General features: G+C 48.8%; 1 protein-coding gene across 1 annotated transcript in view; it reads right to left on the bottom strand.

Moving 5' to 3' along the window:
- The window catches only part of POR (cytochrome p450 oxidoreductase), a 49135-nt gene extending 29797 nt beyond the window's left edge, over window positions 1-19338 (bottom strand). The window contains 3 exon segments of the mRNA XM_028708883.2: window positions 1702-1896; window positions 19122-19236; window positions 19239-19338. Of these exon segments, the coding sequence (XP_028564716.2) occupies window positions 1702-1896; window positions 19122-19236; window positions 19239-19323 (395 nt within the window). The 5' untranslated portion in view covers window positions 19324-19338.
- Window positions 19339-27773: the final 8435 nt, after the last annotated feature.

Here is a 27773-nt window from a genome sequence, read left to right as displayed (position 1 = left end):
GTTAACAAGCAATTCTCCTCAAATACTCTCCTGGGCTTAGGAAGCTGCTTACAGTGTTTTGGAAGTGCTGTACGATTGCTTTAAAACCATGACAAAGCACTTGTGCAGCACTTGCAAAACACTGTTAAATCGCTCCACACAGTAAGCACCCAACAGCCCCGCAGGAGTTGCAACATCCCTAAACAGAGTCATTCTTCCCATTCTATAGATGGGGGAAACTGAGGCTGAGACAGCGGCTCGCTTAAGGTTACCTCGTATGTTTGCTGCAATTGAGACTTTGAACTGGCGACCTGCTAACGCACCTTCCCATCAGTCAGGTGGGAGGCAAAGGCCAGGATCCAGCAACCCTGCTTGCTGTTAAATGCAGACCTGCGTTTACCCCCAGCTTTAAGGAGGACACTTGCAAATGCAACGTCCACCATTAGCATGGCGCTGTGGAAACAACGGCACCCTTGAGGTCTTCCCCTGATGCCAACTGAGACTTTTACCTTAGCCTGGTTTGTAGACATCCTCACAGACCCCCCTCTGTCCTCCATCCAGGCCAGCGAGGGGCTTTATCAGCGTCCAAGGACACCTTACAGCCAGGCAAAAATATCTGGGCTATAAAGCAGGGCTAGGGAGGGGCTGCGGCCTGAGGAGAGATTCAGGGGCCACACAGAGATGCCTGCAGGGCCACATTCCGCCCCCAGGCCTGAGGGTCGCCACCCCTGCAGGAATAGATGCCATCTACACATAGCAGGAGCAAAGGTGGAAGGTGAACCGGGCAAAGGATTCTGCATAGAGAACCTCCCCCCCCCCCCCCCCGCAGTTTGCTGCCACTGCATTTCAGAGGAGGAGAACCACAAGCCCTGCAGCATCGTTGACTGATGCCAGCCAGCGGCACCTGGCAATCTGGGTCAGCTGCCTCTGAACCTCATCGCTTCATACCGTAAATCGCTTTTGTGAAAAATTCCAGCAGAAAAGAAATATGCTAGTATGGTGCGGAGGAATCGTCCTGTCTGAGGCATTATTTAGGGAACTCTCCCTCCTGGCTTAACTCCCCAAGCTGGGATTCGAGGCAGCTTGCCGCATTTTAAAAGCAAACATGACAGAATGCATCGTAAAACAAAGGATCCGAAAACAGTAGTCAAAATACAGTAAAAGCACGTTTAGAACTGGGAACTAAAACTCATTGAAGCCCAGAGATTTGCATTGCCTGCACTTGAGTTTCTAAATGCCTGCCTGGAGAGGAAGGTCTTAGCCTGCTGGTGGAAGGATAACAGGGAGGGAGGGAGTCAGACCTCTCCTGGGAGGGGATCTCACAATCTGAGAGCACACAGAAAAGGCTCTGTCTTGGGTCACCACCAGCTACCCCTCTGGTGCTGATGGGGTCAAGAGAAGGGGCTCACCAGGCAGGTTCGTGTAGGGAGACACGATCTTTCAGGTAGCCTGTGCCCAAGACACCTAGGGCTTTGCAGGACAAAATTGTTAGTTTGGACTGTGCCTGGAAACACAGACTGCTAGCCATTGAAGTTGTCTTAATGTGCTTCCTGTACCTGGGCCCAGACACCAGTCTGGCCACAGGATTTGGGGCCAGCAGAAGCTTCCAAACCCTTTCCAAAGGCTACATGTGCAACGTGATTCCAGCACTCGCCTCTCTGAAGCTGTTGGGTGTAAGCTGCCATGGGTGAGACCCATGTACCTCACCACCAACCCACTCACCCCGTTGGCGGCTGGATTTTCGTAAAGTCAGGGACCTCCTCTTTCTTCTTGCGGAAGAAAAACCAGTACGTCAGCAGGCCAATGATGATGGAGAAGAGGAAGACGTCCGTCATGCTGAAGGGGACCGAAGCCTCCGGGGTCTTTGTGGAGGGAGAGTCATCCTTGGATGATGCTGTCCCCATGGCAACAGGAAAACTAAAGCGAGGAGGAGAAAGAGAGAGCCGTCACATGTCACATATCGGTTTCAGGTCTTGGCAAGAAAGCAGAACTTCTGGAACCAAAGCAACCTCCCGGCTGTGGGGAGGTGAGCAGGGATCAGCTCTGTAGCGGCGAGAAGCAACCTCAGAATATTGTGAAATAATAATAAAGAGCACCTCTGAGCATAGCCAGAGTTTCTTAAACAGAGTAGCCGCAGCCACCTACAGAGAGGAGCAAAGTAGTGTGATGTATACGCTACAACTTTAGAAGATTTGACTTGAGATAAGAGTTTGACAGCACACCGTCAGCACTGCCACACCTTATAAAATTTTGCAAGGCATGTGGGAGGATCACGAGTGCGTCAGTGAGTCTACTCCACAAGAGAGGGCAAATACTCCTTTTCTCTCACAACGGCACAAGCTTTATCCTGCCTTTCTAGATGTCAACTTCAAGGCAGCTCGTGTTATTCTTTGCTACAAAAGAGAACATGGCGTGACAGGAGAAAGACACACAATCCAAACCAGCAGCACCGAAGAACAACTTCATAAAGAAAGCCTTATATTGAGTCAGACCACTGGCCCATTTATCTAAGTACTGTCTGCACTGACTGGCAGCAGCTCTCCAAGGTCTCTCCCAAACCCACGTGGAGAGTGAACCTGGGACCTTCGGCCTGCAAAGCAGGTGCTCTAACCACTGAGACACAGCCTTTCCCTGTTATTCTGTGTGTGGATTGTGTCTGGCTTTCACGGGGCCACAGCAGAGAGAAAGGAAATGACAGCGGCACCCACTCCAGAATTTGTTTTATTCTGGATTGCTTCATTTGATGTTTTAATGTGTTGCAACCCACTTTGAGGTTTCTTCTTTAAAATATAAAGCGGTATAGAAATGAAATTAGTAACGGCAAAGCACGTGGGCTTCTCGTCTCTGTTTTAGCTGGGGGTTGAATGGGATAAAGACACAGCCTGATTGCAGAGAATAAAATGATGGGATGCCTGCGTGCAAAGCCATCACCCCTCCTCTCCGTCACTGAAGTTTCCACAGTCCCTTCGCTCGCTCTCTTTCCCACCCAAGACACCCTCTCTCTCACATCCTAAAATAAATAAAACTTCTAGCACATATGTGTCATGGACTGTCTGGATGCAGAGGAGTTGTGCGAGGCAGCGGCTGGGGAACCCCCGGGGGAACCCGCAGAAGGAGGCTCAGAGCCAGAGGACTGGTGGTGAGATGGGCAATGAGTAGTCAGAGGGAGAAGAGGGAGCAGACTGGGAGGAAGAGGTCTCAGAAGGTGAAGAGGCAACAGGGTTTAGTGAGCAGGAAGAGGCTGTGACAGAGAGCGGTTCAGACTCCAAGGCTGAAGCAGAGGCTGGAGAGGAGTGGGGTCCAAGAGGCAGCTGAAGAAGCCAGGAAGTCTCCCCCTCCTGCTGCAACCAGCTCCCCTCCCCCCCCCCCCCCCGTCTCCGAGGACACACAGAGGAATGAAAAGAGCAGAGCAAAGATTTCTTGTGTGCAGACTGCATGGGGGAAAGCCTGGAGAGGAGTCTGGGAGAGGGATCCTTGCAACTGCACCGTCGGGGCAAGACCTGCTAGGAAGAGTTGACGAGGCTTGAGCTCTGTGGTTCGTATCCTTGAGTAAAGATTTAACTTCACTGACCTGGGGTGATGTTTGTTGCTGACCTATGCCTGAAGCAAGCACTGATAATATGCAAAGCTAAGCAGGGTCTGATTGTGGCTGTTTCCTACATCTCAACTTTCAGAAAGGCTGCAAGAAAGCTGGGACTCTGAAATCGAGGGTGTGGGAAGAGCCAACAAGTTGTGTAAGAGGGAAAACCCCACTTTCCATGGCTCATCAGTGCGCACCTTTCCTGCTTGAGCTGTGGGAGGGGCGGCAGCGGGGGAAGAGGCTCAAAGACCCAAAAATGTCTTCAGGTGATATAAAAGGCACAGCCCTTTACTGAGTGCATTTTTGACCTTCTGCCTCCTGAAAAGAGCTTTCCCTGAGAGGAAGAGAAGTGGGCAGGGAATTCATAGAGCATGGCGGTTAGCAGTTAAACAGGCCAGGCAGCATTGGTGACCTGACAGGTGTGTTTATAACAGTAAATGCAGAGTACACACTCTGTTCTGCATTGATTCATCTGCATTTCAAGCCAACCTTTGCCAATTTCAGCGGGCTGGGGGCTGATGGGAGTTGTGACCCCAAATCACTCAGCCCCAGCCCGCTACAGTCCAAAGCATTTGGAGGTGGTAAAAATAAATAAATGGTAGCAGCCTCTGATGTCTTAAAAGGGACTGGGCCATGCAAAGGATGCTCCGATGTCACAGCATTCCAGCCAATGGCGAACCTGAGAGGCAGGAAAGGCAAAGGGTGGGGTCCAAAAGAGTGAGAGGGAGATGAAATGGCAAAGAGGAGGGGGGGGAAAGAAGCAGGTCAAAGAACAAGGTGTGAATATATATGTAAGGAAGGATTTGAAGTGGGAGTGGCTCAGAGGAATGAGCAGAATGCTGGAGGAGTTTGGTGAAGAGAGAAAGGAGGCAGAGTTCAAGAGAGGACAACATTTGTATTCCAATCTGGTGCAAGAATGCAGTTGGATTAGATCAGTGGTCGTGCTTCTGTGCCTTGAAAGCAAAGAATCCTTGTGGACCAGAGCCCCAATTTATATCAGGCCAGAAGCTCACCCAGTCCAGCAACCTTTGGGGAAGGCCTCAGCTGAGTGGAAGAGCACCTGCCTTGCATGCAGAAGACCCCAAATTCAATCCCCAGTTGGCATCTCCAGGTAGGGGTGGAATATCCTGTGCCTGAAACCCTAGAAGGTGCCTGAGCTAGAGGAACCAATAGTCTAGTTGCGTATAAAGCAGGTTAGGAAGTGCCATAGCTCAGGGGTAGAGAGCAGGTGCTTTGAATGCAGAAGGTCCCAAGTTCCATCACCAAGGGCATCTCCAAGTAGGGCTGGGAGGGTTCCCTGTCTGGAACCCTGGAGTGCTGCTGCCAGTCAGTGTAGACAATACTGGCTGAGATGGACCAATGTTCTGACTCGAGAGCCACTAGTGGTGTAGTAGTTAGAGTGTCAGATTAGGACCTTGGGTGACCAGGGTCCAGCTCTCCACTTGACCACGAAGTTCCCTGGGTGACCTTGGGCCAGTAACTGTCTCTTAGCATAAACTACAGTGGAACCTTGGTTCCTGAACGGCTTAGTTGCCGAATAAATTGGCTCCTGAACGGTGCAAACCCGGAAGTAAATGTTCCGGTTTGCAAACGTTTTTCGGTAGCCGAATGTCCGACGCGGCTTCAGCTTGAGTACAGGAAGCTCCTGCAGCCAATCGTAAGCCACGCCTTGGTTTTCAAATGGTTTTGGGAGTCGACCGGACTCCCGGAACAGATTAAGTTTGAGTACCAAGGTACCACTGTTTCTCAAAGGGTCATTGTGAGGATAAAATGGGGAGGGGGAGGATGTAGACCGCTTTGAGGTCCTTGGAGAAGAAGGGGGGGGATATAAATGCAATAAATCACTGGAATCAGATGGAATGGGGCAGTGTTAGAAACTCAGATATAGAAGCTAATTGCCAAATAGCACCTTAAAGCTCAGTTATGGTATGTCTAGGCGCCATTCTTTCCCCCAGTGGGGCTTGTGGTTCTTGATGTGCATTTCTACGCCGTTTTATATTTTAAAGGGGGGGGGGGATCTTCCAGCTAAGGATTGCCACTTTGACATCTCCCGAACTGTCCAGATCGGTGCCGTAAATTGAACTCCCACTTCTCCCTGCTGGCCTGGCCTCTCAGATAAAACACCTGGATTTCTCGCTGCCGTTCTTATTAGTGAGCGTGGGCACGGGGCCAAGAATCCCCTACAAAGCTGTGATTTTCTTGGTAGCGTGTCAACAAGCAAGGCTCGAGTGTGACCTGTGGGCAAAGGACTTCCTCAGTTGTGCAGAAACCAGGTGGCACCGGAGAGCTGCAGGAAGAGAAGTGGTTTGCCGTCATCTCATCCACCCAACACCCCTGTTTCAGGCCGGCAACCCGGTGCTTTCCCCTATTCCAGGCCAGCGGGTAAACTTGACATCGAAACGCGGGTGAGGAAAGAGGCCGGCGTGGCAACTTTTCCCGGCACAACGGCCCACACACAACCACGGAAATGCCTCCTGCGGGGCGCTGAGCCCAGCCTCCCGCACACATCGTGCCGGCTCTCTGCGCTCCAAAGTCACGTTGTGCAAGCAGGGTTGATGCAACCATGGAGCAACACAATGGAGGCTTATCCGCCTGTGGCTGGGAAGGGCAGCTGAGAGTCACGTTCCTCAGGAGCCAGGTGATCAGCTGAGAGCGCAGGACAAAGGACTCCAGGGCAAAAGCCACCGTGAACAGTGCCCAGAACTACGGACATCCAGTTCTGCATCATAAACATTAGGAAGAACTAGGAGGCATTTAAACAGAGGTTGGGTGGCCACCTGTTAGGAATTCTTTGGCTGTGAGCCATGCACTGCAGCGGGGGTCAGACTAGATGACCCCTGGTGCCCCTCCCAACTCTGCAATGTTATTATTGTTTTGCTGCCTGTCACAGATGCCAACCTGAAAGGGCTGTAGGCTCAGTGGTCTGCTCTGTATGTAGAAGGTTCAATTGCCGGCATCTCTACGGAGGGTTGCAAATATCCCCTGAAGAGCCACTGCCAGCCAAGGCAGACACTACTAAGCTAAATGGACCCAGTGGCTTAACTCAGTTTAAAGCAGCAGCATCATGTTCCTGTTTAATTCAGTCATTTGTCCAGAGGCATGAGGACTAGAACCTTAGCTTGCTTTCAGGTGACGGGCAACAGCTCAGTGGCAGAGCATCTGCTTTGGAGGCAGAAGCTCCCAGTTTCAATCCCCAATGGTATCTTCCAGGTAGGACTAGGAATGTCCCCCTGGAGAGCTGCTGCCAGTCTGTGTAGACAACACTGGGACTGGTCGACTCAGATCAAATTTCCTGCGTCAAAAAGAGCATTAACTGTCTCTACAAAGTTTTTATCACCCAACCAAAAGAAATTAAATTAAGTGCATGACTTTTGGCCCAGTGGTACCCAACCTTCCTGGCATGGTGACCCCCGAGTCCCAATCTGTTTGGTACAGTGGACGCTCGGGTTGCGAACGTGATCCAGTGTGAGAGTGTGGTGTAGTGGTTAAGAGCAGTGGACTCGTAATCTGGTGAACCGGGTTCGCTTCCCTGCTCCTCCACATGCAGCTGCTGGGTGACCTTGGGCCAGTCACACTTCTCTAAGATCTCTCAGCCTCACTCACCTCACAGAGTGTTTGTTGTGGGGGAGGAAGGGAAAGAAGAATGTTAGCCGCTTTGCGACTCCTTCGGGTAGTGATAAAGCCGGATATCAAATCCAAACTCTTCATCCGTGCGGGATGCACGTTCACAACCCGCAGCATTCGCAAGCCGTGTCTGCGCACACGCGGGTTGCGATTTAGCGCTTCTGCGCATGCACAACCACCGAAACCCGGAAGTAACCCGTTCCAGTACTTCCGGGTTTCGGCGGTCTGCAACCCGAAAAAACACAACCTGAAGCGGCTGTAACCCGAGGTATGACTGTATATAGCAACCCATTGATTTATTGCCACAGACCTGCCTGGAAATGCAATTTGTACCAGGGACCTTCTGCATGTAGAGCATTCTACCACTGGGCCACAGGACCTCTTAGGGGAGGAATGTTCTCTCTTGTGTTAGTAACCTCTGCTATGGCTACCTTTGCCATCCACATCTGAAGGAAACATTTTTGAAAATACCATGTCCCGTCCCCCCCCCCCCCCCCGCCGCCAGATACTTTTAATTGGAGGCATCCGGGATTGAACATGGTCCCTTCTGTATGGGAGGTGGGTGCTCTACCCCTGATGTGGCAATGTGGCAATTCCTACATCTCAAAGATAAACCACTTACCCACCAGGTAGACCAGTGCATAGAGTTGTGTACGTGTGGAATGGGACAACTGCAACTGTTGATAGGGCAGGGAACTAACTTACTCAAGATGCAGTGGGAGGAGGAGGCTGGCATGCGAACGCCTAGGATTTCACCTGTAACTCTCGCCTCCCACCCAGATCTGGGTGCGAGTTCCTCCCAGTGGGACATGTGCTGTAACCCCAGGACACAACAGAAACCTTTGACTCTTCCCAAACTGGTCAGCATTATTATTATTATTATTATTATTATTATTATTATTATTATTATTATTATTATTAATTTATTTGTACCCCATCCATCTGGCTGGGTGGCTTCCGACAAAGATTAAAAATACATTAAAATGTCACACATTAAAAACTTCCCTGAACAGGGCCCACCTTCAGATGTCTTCTAAATGTCAGGTAGTAGTTTATCTCTTTGACATTACTGCAGAGGGAATTATTATTATTTTAAAAATTAAGAATGTCAGGCCAGTAACAGGCTAGTACCAGGAAGTGTGTAATGTTTGACGTTTTACTATGTTTTTATATGTGTTGTTGTTGTTGTTGTTGTTGTTGTTGTTGTTGTTGTTGTTGTTGTTGTTGTTAGTCTTTTCAGACTGTAAGCCTGCTGACAGAGACAGCCCAACACCTGAAGAACCACAGATTCCCCATTCCTGGGGCAGACAATACAAGCTGGATAGACCAGTGGCTTGAGTTCATAGAAGTTGCTTCCTATGTTCATTATTTAATACTCCAGCTAAATCTGAGCTCTCATCTTTTCCTCCCCACCCGCTCCAAATTTAGAGCTGCATGGTCCTTGGGGCAGGGACCCATTTGCTTATCCAGCTACCCTTGATGACGCAGAACCTTCAACTGGTCCGAAATGCAGCAGCCATACTCAAATGCTAATAGGAGCACCTTGAATTGTGCCTGAAAATGGACTCTCAACCCATGGGTTGAGAGTCCATTTTCAGGCACAATTCAAGGTGCTCCTATTAGCATTTTAAGGCCTTAGGCTCCAAATGCTTGAAAGGCAGCTTCTTTTCCTACAGACCCCCCCCCCCTTTGGGTGCTGGTATCAGCAGAGGGGGTCCTCTTGGCTGTTCCTCTATCCTCAGAGGCTCAGTGGGGTTGGGAGATGGCCTTCCCTGTGGTAGCCCCCTAAGCTGTGAACTCGCAAATGCTGAGGACGTGCCTTTTTACCCTGGTTTTTGACCACCTGAGGTCAGGTGTATGCTTTTTGGGTCCACCCTATTTCCGCAATTGGAAGTTGCTTTAAACAGTTTTTAATATCGTGTTTTAATTGCTGCAGCCTGCCCTGGCACCATAGGGCGAAGGTCCATCTAGCTTAACATTGTCTACACAGGCTGGCAGCAACAGCTCTCCAGGGTTTCAGGCCAAGGACAGTCTCAGCCCTACCAAAAGACGCCATTGGGGATTCAACCTGTGACCTCCTGCATACACAGCAGATGCTCTAGCACCCAAACTGCAACCTGGCTGACTAAAAGTAATACCAGCCCGGTGCATCTGAAAGAGGGCAGCACCATCTGAAAAGGGCAAGGCAAAGCTTTCAAAAACACATGCCACCAAAACACTGAAAGACACGATGTCGTCTCTGCTCACGTTGCAGGGTTGGCCACCGCAAAACCCAAACCTCTCAGGTGTTAATCCATTTTGAAGAGCACACCTTGTCTGAGAGCATGCACGGAAGCCGCCCAGCTATAATGTTTTGTGCAAAGATTAGCTGTAGAGTTAGGGTCGAGTTACATTCTCTGCCCCACGTGTCTTACATAAGAGCCATTAAACACAGGGCTCTTTTGGGCTCTGGAGGCAGGCGTGGGACACGTAATACACACATACACACACAAGCGCAGAAATATTATCTGAGCAAATTTGCTTTTTGAGAGCTAGTCCTCTTAATCTGCCCACTAAAGGTAATTTGGATTTTATTCAGACAAGAGGCTATAGAAAGCAAAATGGGACTGAACGAACTTCCTGAGTGTACATAATTTGGTGCAATTCGCAGAATGTCATATTTGGGGTAGTTGCAGTGACCTCAAATGGGGTCGATCTGACATTTAAACACTCAGCCTGAGATAGGAAAACATCTGCCTGACAGCCTCTCTTGGAACAATACTGAATTGGTTTTTGGAGATCCTCCCCAGCCCTTTCGCCAAGAAGATTTTTTAAGTCAAAATTCAAGAAAAGCGATTTTGAAACCAACGCTCCTGCTTTCTGAATTCCTTTTCTAGAGAAGATGTGGGCAACCCATTTCTCTGGACCAGAAGAAACAGCTAAGCAGCACGATCCCCTACCTCCTGCTCTAAACTGTATGCAAATACACATAAAGAATCATTAAAGTGTGCTTTAATCTATGGCCTTCCAGATGTTGCTGGACTACAACTCCCATCATCCCAGGCTTTTGGCCGTGCTGGCTGGGGCTGATGGGAGTTGGGAGTCCAGCAGCATTTCAGAGGACCCCGTGGTCCCCATGCCTGATTTAGAGGGAAGCGTTGTAGCTCGCTGGGAGAGCACCTGCTTTTGTAAAAGATTCCAGGTTCAATCCCCCAGCGTGGGGCTGGAAGAAACCCCTGCCCGAAAGCCTGAAGGGCTGCTGCCAGTCAATGTAGATGGTGCTCAGCTAGATGGACCAATTGCAATGATCAGGTGGGATTGCTATGAGGAATTATAATGAATATAGAGTAAGCCATCAGTGTCAGCAAGGAAAGCATTGTGTTGACTGGGTTTAAACTATTTTGATATGATTTTTGATCAATCCACACCTCTGCATCCCTGTTCCATTTCTCTTTCTTCACAAGTCACGCACACACTTAGACAGGCAGGCTCCTGGGTCATCAAGGACAGTGGGCAGTTTCTTTGAAGTAGGGCCAGGAAACAGATCTCACCTGAAGGTGAGTATGATCCTGTCCTTCCTGGCCATCCTTCTTATCATGTATATTGCTTGTTTATGACTCAGGGGTTGCCAAATGCTCTCCTTTGTAGTTCTGTTTTATTTACCCCATGCTTAATTAGTTTTGGTAGTTTAACTTTGTTCCCACGTGGGGTTTGTTGAAATGCTCAAAAGAAATCTGATTGGTTCTTACGAACACTCTGTAAAAGTTCTTTTGTGAATAAAACGACCTGGGCCGAGGAGTGGAGGCACGAACAGAGAGAGATTATTATACGCACCCTTCCCAGAGTCTTGCTGGTTCAAGTCTCTGTGTGTATTCTTATTAATCAGAGTTCAATCCTTCCTTTACTTTGTGAACCCTTCACCAATGGTCCAACTCTGTCAAAGGCAGTGTTTGTATGGAATGAAACAGTCCACTAATCAGGGGTCTAGATCAGGGATTCCTAAACAGGGGTCCATGGATCCCAGGAGGTCAATAGATGGGCTTCAGGGGGTCTGTGAACCAGATTCCCACCCCCCAGTGAAATAAAATAATTTCCATGCAACATTTTGTGTTTGTATGAATTTTTCTGGCAAATAGCTTTCATCAGATTCTCAAAGGGATCTGCGGTCCCAAAAAGGTTAAGAGCCACTGTTCAATTCTATCAGTCGACAATAGGTTAAATAGAGGAGCCTGCTTTTGGATAAGCCATACCATGATATCTAGCTCCACACATTTTAAGAGTCTGACAAAGGGTCGTCCATTGGCAATTTGTCACCAGCCAACTGGACCCCTTAAACCAACAATGTTATCTCACAGATATCTCACAGAATCATACTGTTGGAAGGGACCCTGAGGATCATCAAGTCCAACCCCCTCTATTGCAGTAATATGCAGCTGTCCCATACGGGGATCAAACCTACAAACCTTGGTGTCGTCAGCACCACTCTCTAACCAACTCAGCTATCCAGCTATCTAACTGGTTAACAGATGAGAAACGGCCAAGGACACAACCATATGCTTAGAAGTTAATACAATAACCGCGTTAGCCCCCCCCCAGTGGTGTCACAACAGGGGGGCGCCCCGGGTGCCATGTCTGGGGGGGGTGACGAGAAGGCACCCCGCGGGGGCTCGCCACGCCGCCGCAGCCGCATGTGGAAGATCCTCCGTTCACGGCTGCAGCCGCAAGCAGAGGATCCCGGCGCTGGCAGCAAACCGCTATGTACAGTGCATGTGTGGCACCACACGTATGCGCTGTATGTAACGCCGCCGCACATGTGCCATACATAGCGGTTTGCCACTGGCGCCGCTCGAGCACCGTCCAGACAGCGGTGGGATCCCTCCATTACCGCATGTAGAGGATCCTCCGTTTGCAGCTGCAGCGGTGAGCAGAGGATCCCGGCACAGTCCATACGGTGCTGGAGCACCACTGCCGGCAAACCGCTATGTACAGCGCATGTGCAGCGTCGCTATGTACAGCGCATGCAAAGCTGCTGCGTTTTTTGCAAAATCTCCCCCAAAAATGTATTTTTAAAGAAATTTGACCCCAAAAAATTCAACACTTTCGACATGGGTTGCCATACGCCCGGGTTTTCCTGGACGCTGTTTTCAACAGACAAATCCCATATATGGATGGCAGCCCTATAAAAGTGTAAAAAGAAATGTAGCTGTAGATTCCCAGGCTGTCCCTACAAGGCAATTTCCACTTTCAGAAGCCATTTGAGTGGAATTATGGGAAGACTGCATGGAATTATGGGAACATGGCCAAGGCAAGACTCAGGGATTGTCACGGTGGTGGTGCCCAGTGCCAGTGAGCTGGGCATGGTCTGTATATTCCACCCATCGAACCTCAGGCAGACGAAGATGCCCCACCAAACCTGGGTAAATAACACCTCACATGTCCCCATAATGACTCCTGTACAGCTTTAAGAACAACATCCAGCCATAAGCAACAGTGCAGTTATATAATACCAAAGGAGGCATTTATGCATTCATCATGCCAGTTAGCAACACAATCTCAATACCAGGGTGGGGATGAGAGTCTCTTTATTCAAACAGAGTCTCAGGGAGATCAGTTACAGCTCAGCCACTCAACACAACCCTCTCCAAAATGGCTGGCAAAAGCAGCTCAGAGAAAGACTTGTCCCCAAGACTGCAAGTTTTCCTTACGGTAGCCTTTCCCAAGGGACTCTTCAGCTGTGATTCCTGCATTGCAGAAAGGTGGATTCGATTACCCTGTTGAGGTCCAGTGATAGAAACATAGATATATAAGCCAATTGCCAAATGGCACCTTAAACCTAGGTTACAGTCACCACAACAGAATGTCTAAGTGCCATCTTTCCCCCTGTGGGGATTAATAAATAATAATTATAATAATTATACAGTCGTACCTCAGAAGTCTGTTTGACTTCCAAAACGTTCAGGAACCAAGGCGCAGCTTCCAATTGGCTGCAGGGAACTCCTGCAGCCAGTCGGAAGCCGCAACGGATGTTCGGGTTCCAAAGAACGTTCGCAAACTGGAACAATCACCTCCAGGTTTGCGGCGTTCGGGAGCCAAAACGTTCGTCCCGCAAAGCATTCGACTTCCGAGTTACGAATGTAATATCATTTCTATACTGCTTTATATTTTAAAGAAGAAATCTCCAAGTGGTTTACATCACATCAAAACATCAAATAAAACAATCCAGAATAAAACAAATACAAGCTTCAGGGAAAATATTTCAGATCCTTCTCTAAGTGACCTTTTGCTTTCCTCATATTTATTTATCTACTTAATCTATAGAGCTGCCCCATAGCATACTCTAGCAAGCCAGCGGGGTGTAGTGGTTTGAGTGCCAGACTAGGACCTGGGAGATCAGGGTTCGAATCCCCACTCAGTCAGGAAGCTCACTGGGTGACCTTGGAGTCACTCACAGCCTCCTAACCTACCTCAAAGGGTCGTTGTAGGATTAGCCAAGGAGGAGAATGATCCATGTACTCCTTGGAGAAAAAGGTGGACTATAAATGCAATAAATAAGCTCTTCTGTTTACCTGGTCAAGAGAGCTGGAGAGGCCAGCCAGATGGAGAGATGTCAGTCACCAACCTGCCACCCAGAGATCTCCATGTGGTCGCAATTGGACCCACACCAATCACTAAATGTGCTCACTGCCTAGGGCATTTTGATGCTGTTACAACCCTATAGTGTATTAAGCCTGCAGTCTCCTGATATTTTTGTCCACAATTTGCCTTCACCACCCAGCAAGTAAAAGTTATGCTGTACAGTTGATTATTTATCAAATGCTTGAGGAATTTGGTCTCCAATATATCTAAGGGGTTGATTACTGAATTTCTTAGATATCCAAATAATCTGACTATTCCCAAATACTGCCAGGATGGCCGCTGACATCTCCACCATTTGGTGTAACATGCCTGGGGATCCTCGGATCTTTACTGTTTTTCACACACCAGCAACACATCCTGTAGAATTCTACCCTTTAATTTTTATCTGCACAATCAGAATGAAATTCAGGAACCATAAAAATTGTATTGAAAAATATGGCTTTTGAGGCGTCTGGCCCAAAAATGGCAACTAGGCATTCCGTTTTGGTGACTGTTGCCCAGCTTATATATCTGAGTGTCTAACACATGGTTTGTGCATGGCTAAAATGGGGCCACTCTTTAAACCAGGTGGTGGGTATTTTCATGCAAATGCTCCCAGCGCCCTTAAACTACAGCTCCCAGAATTCGGGGGGGGGGCATAACTGCTTAAAGTGGCATCAAAGCACTGTGAAAGCATAGGGGGGACCGTGGCCCTAAACCAGGCATAGGCAAACTCGGCCCTCCAGATGTTTTGTGACTACAACTCCCATCATCCCTAGCTAGCAGGACAAGTGGTCAGAGATGATGGGAGTTGTAGTCCCAAAACATCTAGAGGGCTGAGTTTGCTTATGCCTGCCCTAAACCTTCTCCACTGGAAGAACTTCACGGCAGGGAAAGAGAAATATTATGCAATGCAAAAGTTTCATGATACAAATTGGTTGGAGTGTGGGAGGGAGATTCTCAAAGCACCTGACCAACCAGAGACCAGGAACGAACCCCATTCCAGGGCCAGGTTCAGTGCATTCTGGGGCACATGCCAAGCTTGGCTTGCGCAGAGAGAAGACACCACCCTGCCAAGTCATGGCAAAGGTTATCCCAAAGGCCAGTGCCATACCAGGACTGGCCAAACAGCATAGGCTTGCTGGGAGGCCTAATGGAAGCAATGACGCCCTTGAGCCAACAGGTGGCACCATCCCTTTAAATCCAACGGCCTGGCAAGGAGCCAGACCCTAAGCGAAAACCTGAGGTTGTTCCTTCCTCAAGTGTTGGAAAGGAACAAGCAAAGTCGAGGGCCTTATGCAACGAGAGAGAAATAACTCCCAAGAATCACAGGGAGGAACATGCAGCTTTAACAAACAAACGTGATCAGGAAGCTTGGACCCAAAGCAGGTCCGCGCAACCAAGGCTGAAAAACAGAACATTCTGAACAACAACACGCAACACACCGGCCAATAATCTACTGGCAATGTTTCTATAACACTACACTGTTTCAAAATTCATAAACAGAAGACACATAATACGTGTGTGGAGTCACAAACTAATAATTGCAGTGGTGCCTCGCAAGACGAAATTAATTCGTTCTGCGAGTTTTTTCGTCTTGCGAATTTTTCGTCTTGCGAAGCACGGTTTCCCATAGGAATGCATTGAAAATCGTCACATTGTATCCTTTCGTCTTGCGAAGCAAGCCCATAGGGAAATTCGTCTTGCGAAGCAACTCAAAAAACGAAAACTCTTTCGTCTTGCGAGGCATTCGTCTTGCGAGGTACCACTGTATCAAACAAATGTTCCATGAACAGGAATGGTAGGAGTGGTAAGCCACTGTCAAAGATCACTGAAATGGAGGCAGATGTTGGGTGTCCATCAGCTTACTACACTTTTAAGCAGGCTTCCTCAACCTCGGCCCTCCAGATGTTTTTGGCCTACAACTCCCATGATCCCTAGCGAGCAGGACAAGTGGTCAGGGATGATGGGAATTGTAGTCTCAAAACAGCTGGAGGGCCGAGTCTGAGGAAGTCTGCTTTTAAGTGATCGCTGATCCATGGCCATTTGACGTACCTTTGGGGACAATTAATTTCTTCATTATCAGACAGAACTGTTCTGCCTGCTGCTGTGCTTGGAGCACCCTATTGCGACGTTTGGAGCACCCACCATCTCATGTTTGTTGGATATTGACTGTGGAAAAGCATTCTGCCTCCATTTCAGACCAGGGCTGGCAGGTCAACACTAACCTAGAACTGACTAGAGTCATACCTCGGGATAAATACACTTCAGGATAAGTATTTTCGGGTTGCGCTCCGCGGCGACCCGGAAGTAACGGAGCACGTTACTTCCGGGTTTCGCCGTTCGCGCATGCGCAGACGGTCAAAATGACGTCATGCGCATGCACGGAAGCGGCAAAACGCGACCCACGCATGCGCTGTCGCGTCTTACGTTCTGTTCAGGATGCGAACAGGGCTCTGGAACAGATCTCATTTGCATCCCGAGGTACCACTGTACCTCACATTGGGGATGGCGGGGAGGCCAAGGCTTTTGATGCTCTTTGGAAACTCGTTCCTCCCAGGATGGGGGTTGTCACGGGGATCCAGATCGTAGAGGAACTCTGGTCACGTCAAGAGAGAGTCTCATCCGACGACTTTTAACAAACCAGACCCAACACATCCAAGATCACACACACTAGTTGCTGGAAACTATTGGAAGTCCAAGGGTGCTTTTGTGCTTGGGTCCTGAGTACAAGATGCTGGACTAGATAGGCCATAGGCCTGATCGAGCAAAGTGATTATGTCAAACTAACCCAGGGGGCTCATTCTCGTTTTTGTGACTATCCTCCTTCAGTGCTATAGAGAAGAGAGAACTAAAATTATGGAAAGGGCTTGTGACTTTAATTATCCACCACCCCAATCTTTTACTGGTTTTAAACAGGCATGGGGAAGGAAATGGGTACTTGTGGGTTTCATTAAGCTACCCACATACACACCCTTTGGCTAGTTTTGCCCTAGCCAGCACTGTTTTTCGCATCTTGATTTTTTAAGAAAATATTGGTTGCATTTCATAGTTTCTTGTTTTTACTACTTCACAAATCAGCTGGAGGCCTTGACTGACGGGCAGTGCAAAAGTGGCCTAATAAAACAATCTCCTATAATCAGAGTCACTATAATCTGCTACTAACATCTGAAGTCACGCCTAGCATTGAAGAGTCACATGACCTGAGACGTGCCTGGTTGCTGAATCAGGCCAAAGGGATTGGGGGCGGGGGGTTATAGTCCAGCAACCTGCTCTCACAGTGGCCAACCAGATCCCTTGGACCTGAACACAACAGTGGCTCAAGATCCCCAGCGTACTGCCTCCAATACCAGGGGACAGTATATAGTTCTCAGTCCACCTATAAAACGTGCTTTGAAAGGCAAGGGGAGAAAAAGCCATCTACCAGGACTCCCAAGTAAAACCAGGTGAAAGACGTCTGGGTTTGCTTGGGGAAAAGCTGTTGATGCCCATACTCCAGAAAAGACTGGAGTCCAGGGGGCCATGATAGCCAAAACATTCCTTGCTGTCACATCTAATCCCAAAGAAGCTGTTTCTTATTATCTACGGTCCAGAAAACTGAACAAGTGCTCCTGGCTCACAAACACTGTGCTTATTCAGGAGGTCCCTGGTGTCCACGTTGCATAACCCCCACAGCAAGCAATGCTTCAGCATCTGGCTTCCAGTCAAATAATTGTAGAGTTGGAAGGGATCCGATGGTCATCTAGTCCAACCCCCTGCAATATTTCGCCCAGCATGGGGCTTGAACCCACAACCATGAGATTAAGAGTCTCATGGTCTACCAACTGAGCTGTCATCATCATCCCCATCATCATTATTACATATTTATCTATCCCCTGCCTTTCCCCCTGTAGCTTCTTTCCAGAGCACAAGCTCTCTCTGATAGACAGTTCTGGTAAAGTATACATGTTGCCAGGGTCAAAGTGCCTGCAAGGATTTGAAAGCCCCAGGGTCCAGAAGGAAGGAGCCCACCCTCAACATCAAGGATGGAGGACACCCTGTAGTCCTATGTTTTTTGGACTTGGGCTCCCAGCAGCCCAGCTACCATGGCCAATGGACAGGGATGATGGGAGTTGCAGTACAGCAACATTCAGAGATGCACAGGCAGTCCCCAACCCTGAAACACATCTATTTACAGTGGTACCTCTGGTTAAGAACTTAATTCGTCCCGGAGGTCCGTTCTTAACCTGAAACCGTTCTTAACCTGAGGTACCACTTTAGCTAGTGGGGCCTCCCGCTGGCGCCGCACCATTTCTGTTCTCATCCTGAAGTAAAGTTCTTAACCCAAGGTACTACTTCTGGGTTAGCAGAGTCTGTAACCTGAAGCGTTTGTAACCCGAGGTACCACTGTATTGTCTTTCTATCCCATCTTTTCCCTCAAAGGACACATACACGGTTCTCCCACCTATCCACATTTCATCTCCACAACAACAACAGTAAAAATCTGTGTGTATGATTTTTTTTAAAAAGGCTTTGATTTTTATCTGTTATGCTGGGGAACTCTGACTCTTCGAAACATACTCCTTGTTCCTCAAAGAAGGAGGAAGCCCTGCAGCAGCTCCAAAGAAACTCAGAAGTCGCAGACTTAGCAAAGACATAATATATATTTTAAGACCTTAAAAGAAAATTCAGAGGTCTGAGTTCACTTCATTCCTCCGCCACCCAAGTGAGCCCAGGAGACCAGCACCATTCGCATTTAACTACCAGAGAAACCCTATGACTCCTGGTTCTGTAAGACACCCTTGAAACGCCCCCTTAAAAAGGGGGTCCCCGATTTATTTAGCTGTTTGCTGCCTTCAGCCCCTTCGCCCCTCCTCACGTCCTTGCGGAACAAGCACAGGACGCTTTTCCCTACTCGACCTGCAGGAATCTGAACTTTCCTCTACTTCTTACTTAAAGGGACCCAGGCGTCCGGCCTCCGCTCACATCTTCCTTTTCAAAGCAAAATGGACCCAGGAGTCCGGGTGCTAACTCTCTTCCCCTTTTACAAAGGGACCCAGGCGTCCGGCTTCTACTCTACCCATCTTTTTTGTAGAGACCCAGGCGTCCGACTCTGTACTCCCCCCCCACCAACATTTTTTTAAAGGGACCCAGGAGACCGACCTCCTCCTTTCAAAAGCAAAAGGGACCCAGGCGTCCAGCAGATTCTACTCTCCGCTTTCCCCCCACCCAGTTTCTAAAAAGGATCCAGGCGTCCGGCCTCAGCTCTCAGCCTCTTTAAAGCAAGAGCGACCCAGGCGTCCTGCTCTTCTTCCTTCCCCCCGCCAAGACCCCAGGCGTCCGGGCCCCTTCCCCCGCCACTCACCGAGGAGCCCCCTCTAGAAAGCGGCGGTGGGAAGTGCAAGCCGGCAGGAGCAGCAGCAGAACCGAGCAGGGCCTTCCCTTCGCGCAGGGAGAGAGAAAGAGAGTGGGAGGGGAGAAGGGGGCGGAGCTAGAGGAGGGAGGAATCTACCACTGAGATGTGCGGGGGTGTAGCAAACGGCATCTCCTCCACCGTCCCCGTTCATGGCAAGGCGGGCGCTCCCAACGCGCCTCTCAATCTTCCTCTCCCCCTCTATATGCGCGCGTAATGGTACATCCCGTCCTGCTCGGAGCCGAAGGGAGACAGACTTTAAAGGGACGGCGCATGCGCAGGTGGAGGGGAGTGGATTCTCAGAAGGCCAATTAGTCGGGCCTTTTGCAAGGGGAACTAGACTGCAAGATTTGTTTTAGATTAAAGCATTCACGACGCCTTCTTTTTGGAACAGAAGCAGCAGGAAAATATGCATTAAAAAAGCAGCAAGGGTGCCAAACTAACCAGCCTGACTAGTCCAAAAGTCCCTTCTGAAGGCTTAATAATAATAATAATAATAATAATAATAATAATAATATCATCAGTGACTCACTGGAGGTGGAGTTTACTTTCAGGAGAATGCAAAACCCATTTCTTTGTCTCTGATGGAGGTCAGCCTCACCGTGAAACAGGCGAAGCCCCCGGGGAGAGGGCTGCTGACATTTCCTCCCATTTCCAGAACTTCAATCAGCAGGAGAATTTATTAAGGCCATGGGGTTGCTTTTATATAAGTAATTATATAAAATTCTATGCTAATAATATGTAACATTACTCATCGTAATCTTGATTATTTTAATTATATGGTGGCACCATTGTGTGCAGCGTTTTACAGCCTGACGCGCTCTTGGACCAAGCTCATCCAGGGCCAGCTGAAGCAGCCCTGCACGCTCTGACAGAAGTTGTCTTTACTGTGACTCTACCAGGGAGCGAGTCCTCACACTCAAGGTGGCTTCTAGCGTACCCCTGAAGTAACTTTCCCCCTTTATTCCTGTTCCAAGAATATAAGCAGAGCCCGACTGGATCATGCCAATGGCCCATCTACTCCAGCATCCTGTTCTCACAGATGCTCTAAAGTGCTAACTAATAGTTCAGTAGGCAGAACCCCACAAGCAAGACCTGAGCGCAAGAGGCTTCTCCCTTCCCTCAGCTTCCAGCAACTGGAATCCAGAAGCGTTTCTGCCTCCTGTGTGGAGGCGATCTGTAGCCATCATGGCTTGTAGAAGAAGAAGAAGAAGAGTTTGGATTTGATATCCCGCTTTATCACTACCCTAGGGAGTCTCAAAGTGGCTAACATTCTCCTTTCCCTTCCTCCCCCACAACAAACACTCTGTGAGGAGAGTAAGGCTGAGAGACTTCAGAGAAGTGTGACTGGCCCAAGGTCACCCAACCGCTGCATGTGGAGGAGTGGAGACGCGAACCCGGTTCACCAGATTACGAGACTACCGCTCTTAACCACTACACCACACTAGCTCTCTCTTGTAGCCGTGGATAGCCTCCCTCTCCACAAATTTGTCCAATCTTCCTTTGAAGCAATCCAGATTGGTTGCACCATATTTTGTTGTTGTTTGATACTGATCAATCAATCAATCAATCAAGCTCTCCCCTCCCTCCTCTTTTTTCAGGTATCCTGTTGGAGCTTATCAGGATAAGCGTAGAAGAGACAGCAGAGCTAGTCTGCCCAGAATTAGATGTTTTGCCTCAATACAAATCAAACCCAGTGTGTCACATTTTGAACCTGGCATAAACATCTCTAAAGGTACGTGGGTGGCTATGGCAAATGTGTCTGCGGATATCCTCATTCACCAGGGCCAACTTTATCCTTGTTCTTACAGTGGCCAGCCAGATGATTGTGGGAAATCACCAAGCAGGACTTGTGCAAGAGCACACTCTCCTCTTCCTGTGGTTTTCAGTAACAGAAGCATTTGATGCCTCCCACAATGGAGCCAAAACATAGCCATTATTGTGTCTAGGAGCTAATTGATAGCCTTACCCTCCAAGGCCACTGGCCATGCTGGTTAGCGATGATGGGAGTTGGAGTCCAGTAATATCTGGCTGGCCTCAGGTTCCCCACCTCTGGTCTACATTGATGGGCAGCAGCTCTCAGGGTTTCAGGCAGGAATCTTTACCAGCCCTACCTGGAGATGCCATTAGGAATTGAACATGGGATCTTCCGTTTGCGAGACAGATACTTAACCAATCAGTTGGCTTCCTTCTGCTCAAATCTAAACCACACTCAGCAGCTATTCCCATGGGAAAGCATTTCTTCTAAGCAAAGGATTCTGCTGCTTCCATTTTAGCCCACTTCCATAAAATATAATAAAAAGTTCCCCGGAAATCCATGGGACTTGCTGTCAAATAATCACGTTTGGGAGTGTGAGGGGGATACATTTTTGTCCCTAGAGGCTCAGCTGTCTTCTGTGGCCAGAAGAGCCTTTCGCCAGCTTTGTGTTGTTCACCAGCTGCAGCCATTCCTGGGCAGGGATAGCCTGACCACTGTAGTCCATACGTGGATAACCTCGAGACTGGATTACTGTAATGCACTCTGTGTGGGGCTGCCCTTGGGCCTGGTTCAAAAGTTCCTGCTGGTGCAGAATGTGGCGGCCAGCTGGCTAACAGCATGCAACGCCTTTGTTAAAACAGCTGCACTGGCTGCTCATTTACCACTGATCCAAGTTCAAGGTCATTTTATTGCTGTCCACTCTTGGCTTACACTGGGGTTATGTTCCAGGGATAGAGCCTGAAGCTAGAATCGGATACAGTGGTACCTCGGGTTACATACGATTCAGGTTACATATGCTTCAGGTTACAGACTCCGCTAACCCAGAAATATTACCTTCGGGTTAAGAACAGTTTCAGGTTAAAAACAGACCTCCAGAACGAATTAAGTTCTTAACCAGAGGTACCACTGTATAGTCAAAACAAGCCTTAAAAACCACAAGAAGCACAGCACTTAACTTACCACACTCCCCCAGGTGAGTGTGATAGTGGGTAAGATTACTGACAGTCCCCCCCCCCAAGCATGTAAAGCTGTAATTGCACAAGTTAAATGCACGTAAATTGTGAGTCGGCTGTAATTTACAGAGCCCTGAACTACTTGGGCCCAGGGAACAAGGGACTGTATTAATCCTTATATCACAGCTCGATCGCTGAGATCATCTATAAGAGCACCACTGGTCATTCCCTGGGTTGGCAAGACTCATTTGACAACAAGAAGGAGCTGAGCCTTTAGTGTCATCAGCCCAGTCTTGCAGAATGCTCTGCCACTAGAGATTTAGTAAGTGGCTTCTGTGCCAACTTTTAAACACCTCCTGAAGCCTTTTCTAACCTGTCAGGCTTATGATAGGCAATTGTCGACACATCTTTCCACAAAGCCAGCTGATTTCTGATTTCAGCTTTCCGATACGGTTTTTCTGGTGTGGTTCCATGCCCAGTTGTTGTATACAGTGGTACCTCGGTTTAAGTACTTAATTCGTTCCGGAGGTCCGTTCTTCACCTGAAACTGTTCTTAACCTGAAGCACCACTTTAGCTAATGGGGCCGCCTGCTGCTGCCACGCCGCCGGAACCCGCTGTACGGCAGTACCCCTGTACTGCTCTGATTTTGGTGAGGGTTGAGAACCACTAACCTGTTCTGAAGTTGGAAATGAAAGTTCTTTCAAGAAACCCCAGTGATAGTTCTTTCTTGCGCAACCCAGCTGACGTAAACGTTGTAAAGTCCACACGGGAAAAGTGCCACTGGATGAACGATGAACTTGATGTCTCCCAGCTGGCTTTGCCCCTGGCTCTGGATCTCAATACACAGCTTTGCCTTGGAGTTTCTTATTTATCCTAAGCCTCTTCCTGCTAGATTCAGCCTGTGCCAGAGGTCAGTTGCGGAAATGGGTGGAGGGATGGAGGAGGAGGGTGGAGACTGATTGGCTGGCACAGCTGGCTTCGTCCCAATGGGGAAGGCTCTCCAAAATTGGAAAGGTGGCAGACTTTTCAATGAACCATACCACAGGCAACAGTGTGCAACCCTTTGCTGGTGGAATGTGGTAATTCATGCCTATTTGCTTCCGGGCCAGATTGCCCTGTTGCCACAGAGTCATGTTGCAAGAGACATCACTTTGTAATATAGAATAACAATGGCCAGAGTTTTGTTTGTATGTTTAGGCTGGTTATGGAAGCTGGAGACACATAGGCATGTCTTGCTCTGACCTAGACCCAAAGCTGACTGTGGGGCTTCCCCAGAAACCTTATAGGGAGGCCAGATCTTTCAGGGTGTTAATGCTGTGAGCCCATCCATCCTATGCTCAGGTGGTTGTTGTTGTTGTTTAGTCGTTTAGTCGTGTCCGACTCTTCCTGACCCCAAGGACCAGAGCACGCCAGGCACCTCTGTCCTCCACTACCTCCCGCAGTTTGGTCAAACTCATGCTGGTCACCTCGAAAACACTATCCAACCATCTCGTCCTTTGTTGTCCCCTTCTCCTTGTGCCCTCCATCTTTCCCAGCATCAGTGACTTCTCCAGGGAGTCTTCTCTTCTCATGAGGTGGCCAAAGTACTGGAGCCACAGAAGCTCAGGTGGTATAGATGTGTAAATAAAACCATATATCCAAAAGACACCACAGTCTCCACTGACCTTCATTCCAAGGAAGCCAAGCTCAAGGACCCCAGAGTCTCTCACCAGGTGCATGCACTTGAGAAAAGTGCTCCAGATATCAGGGAGAGGTGTGTGAGTGACGTTACAGGCCCTAGCCAGTAGGTCCCTATCACAGCCAACTTTTCCTAGTGTTTAGTGTGGAGACTTGTAGGGTCAGTTTTTCAGAGTTCACCCTAGGAGAGAGAAAAAAGGTGCATTTTCTCCAAACCAGCTCCACTGTGCTAAAAGAAAAAGTGACATTTGTCTTCATTGAGATCACATGGCTTTCAAACTTCTGATCTTTATGGAGCACTAGCGGGAAGAGATGTAGTGCTGCCTAGGGCTGTGTAGAAACCAAAAAAGATGGTGATTTTAAAATGGATAGTGCAATTTGTGAGTTTGGACCTGTCACACCAAAATTGGACAAAGTCACTCCAAAGTTATTTTTCAGCCTGCCATCTTGATTCATCAGCATTATCACCATCACCATCATAACTTTATTATTTATACCCCGCTCATCTGGCTTTCCCCAGCCATTCAAAATGGCTCCCGGTATCCAAACATCAATGAACATGGTTAGACCACTTCAGGAACCCTCGTGCTGAGTTTGATGATAATACCGTATATCGTGAAGCAGCCAAACCTATGCCAAAAAAGTCACAGCCAAGCCACACTGGGGTCCGCCAGTTTGATTCAAAATACTGCCCGGCATCCAAACAGTCATGCCAAAGTGATGTTTGGGTTTGCTAACTTGATTCAAAATGGCGTCTGGTGGCCAAACATCAACAACTGCTGCCCCCACCTTGGGAACCCTATACCCTCCAACATTCTTCAGATGAAAATAGGGGCATTGCTCAGTCCCCCCACTCCAACTCATCTTCTCATCCCCCCCCCCAGCATTTCCTATCCAAAGAAGTGAATGTCAGCACCATTCCACCAACAGAACGCAGCATGCATGCCGTCCACCGTCCTGAAAAAAACCCTTAAACCCTATTTTATTCTTTGGTAGACTTGCAAAACACACACACACCAATAAATAAATTTTAGAAAGGGGCGAGATTAGATGTGGATGCATAAATAAATTTTTTTAATAAGAAAAAGTCAAGACATTTTGCGTTCCACTCCGCTCCCTCTTTCTTCCCACCCAGGGTGACCCTTCCCTCTGCCCACCTGTCACACAGGGTTGGGTCTTAGTGGCCGCAGCCTCTCCTCCTCCTCCTCCTCCGCTCTCCAGGAGCAGCTATGAGCTGCCCAAGGGAGGAAGTCAGCAGCAGTGCTCACAGGGAGGCCACAGGATGCTCCCTCGCTGCTGCTGCTGCTGCTGCTGCCACCGCTGCTCAGGACAAATGCCGGCTCATCCTCCTCTCCAAGCTTGGCAGTGGCAGCACTGGCGGGGAAAACAGGGAGGTTCTGGGATCAAATCAGAAGGCAGGATGGCTTTGGTAATTCCGGAACTGTCCCTGGAAAGGTATGGAGGGTATGGAACCCTTGTGCCGAGTTTAGTGACAATATTTTGAGATGGACAGATAGATAGACAAACCCCTTTCCAACATTTGTTGCTCTTAATTACGCCACCCAACCCAACTATGTGATGCAAAAATATTCTGGTGCTTATTTTGGAATGACTATTCCCAAATTTTGTGCTGGAGGACATCAGTGTCACAAGAAGTGCCCTTTCCAAGCATGTCAGAAAGCAAGCTGACTCACATTCTGTAAATAAACCTGCCAGCTTGCTTGCATAGTAAAAGCATGGCGTGCTTTGCTTGTTTGTTTTCATTTATTTGGCTTGTGCATAGAGTTTCTCTCTCTCTCTCTCTCTCTCTTTCACACACACACACACACACACACACACACACACACACACGACACAAAATCAACCCACACAGCCTAGTTAATCCACTGCTGCAGAAGGTTAAAGGTAGAGGGACCCCTGACCATTAGGTCCAGTTGCGGATGACTCTGGGGTTGCAGCGCTCATCTCACTTTATTGGCTGAGGGAGCCAGTGTACAGCTTCTGGGTCATGTGGCCAGCATGACTGAGCTGCTTCTGGCAAACCAGAGCAGCGCACGGAAATGCCGTTTACCTTCCCGCCAGAGCAGTACCTATTTATCTACTTTTACTTCGTGCTTTCGAGCTGCTAGGTTGGCAGGAGCTGGGACAGAGCAACGGGAGCTCACCAGGTTGTGGGTATTCGAACCACTAACCTTCTGATCGGCAAGCCCTAGGCTCAGTGGTTTAACCCACAGCGCCACCCACTAAGCACTATTAAATGTGATGAACTATTTGTAGCAACGTAAAACTTGGAGGGACCGAAGGTCTGTTGCATCCATCCAAGCATAGGATTTTGTGCCAAGGCTAGACATAACCCACTCCAGTTTACCAGATGTGGCAGCTGACACCACATAAAAGCCCCAGCGAGTCTATCTTGCTTTGAGGAGCTTCCAGTCTCCTTCCCCTGCATTGCCTGAAGTATCAAGGATGCACCTATTACTCGCTTTGGCCACTCTCCCACAAGCGTTGAGCTGCATTTTTAGGCAACAGCCTCTTGTTTGCTCATTTGTTCTCTCTCTCACTCAACGTTTAACAAAATGTACATATGTATTACCAGACCTATATTTTAGACATCCTAAGATGCTCATCAAAAATACAGGAAAAAACAAGTGACATTAAAAAAAATATATAATATGAAATAAAACCAGTAATTATAAAACACTAAAATAATGGATTGAGGTTGCAGGCTAAAATTACATGCCTGCATAGGCATTCTGGAGCAAAATATCTGGAACAAATTAGGTGCCTGCCTAACACCAATGAGCAAGGAGTTCCAAAGTGTAGCTGCCACTGCCCTGAATCACTGATTTATTGCAAGTGCAGAATGAATATTATTTGGCACTTGTAAAAGACACAGTCAAAGGGCTCCCTAAACCCTTAGCTCCAAATGAGGAGAACAGCAAGAGGCTTTGGAAAATCCACCCTTGGCAAGGTAAAAGGTAAAGGTAGAGGGACCCCTGACCATTAGGTCCAGTCGTGACCGACTCTGGGGTTGCGGCGCTCATCTCGCTTTATTGGCTGAGGGAGCTGGCGTTTGTCCGCAGACAGCTTCCGGATCATGTGGCCAGCATGACTAAGCCGCTTCTGGTGAACCAGAGCAGCGCATGGAAATGCCGTTTTCCTTCCCGCCGGAGTGGTACCTATTTATCTACTTGCACTTTGAGGTGCTTTTGAACTGCTAGGTTGGCAGGAGCAGGGACTGAGCAACAGGAGTTCACCCCGTCGCAGGGATTCGAACCGCCGACCTTCTGATCGGCAAGTCCTAGGCTCTGTGGTTTAACCCACAGCGCCACCCACGTCCCTGACCCCAGGCAAAAGGTAAAGGTAAAGGTACCCCTGCCCATACGGGCCAGTCTTGACAGACTCTAGGGTTGTGCGCCCATCTCACTCAAGAGGCCGGGGGCCAGCGCTGTCCGGAGACACTTCCAGGTTACGTGGCCAGCGTGACAAGCTGCATCTGGCGAGCCAGCGCAGCACACGGAAACGCCGTTTACCTTCCCGCTAGTAAGCGGTCCCTATTTATCTACTTGCACCCGGAGGTGCTTTCGAACTGCTAGGTTGGCAGGCGCTGGGACCGAGCAACGGGAGCGCACCCCACCATGGGGATTCGAACCGCCGACCTTTCGATCGGCAAACCCTAGGCGCTGAGGCTTTTACCCACAGCGCCACCCGCGTCCCGACCCCAGGCAAAGGGCTCTTTAAATCCCTAGTTTTAAGGGAGGACAGCAAGAGGCTTTGGCAGAACCACCCTCCACCACTGATTCTGAGACTTGGGCAAAGGGCTCTTTAAACCCTGAGCTCCAAGGGAGGAGGGCAGCAAGACTTTGACTGCTTACACCCATGAAGAGGTGAGCTGTGTGTGAGAGAGTTGCGCAAAAGATAGTGGTCCCTTCCAACTCTACCATTCTATGAGTCTATGTTTCTAGTAGGCTCCTTCCAAAGTGGGAGGTCAAAGA

Source organism: Podarcis muralis, chromosome 15 (assembly GCF_964188315.1).
Source record: "Podarcis muralis chromosome 15, rPodMur119.hap1.1, whole genome shotgun sequence".
Classification (NCBI taxonomy): Eukaryota; Metazoa; Chordata; class Lepidosauria; order Squamata; family Lacertidae; genus Podarcis; species Podarcis muralis.
This window is presented reverse-complemented; position numbering and strand designations above follow the sequence as displayed.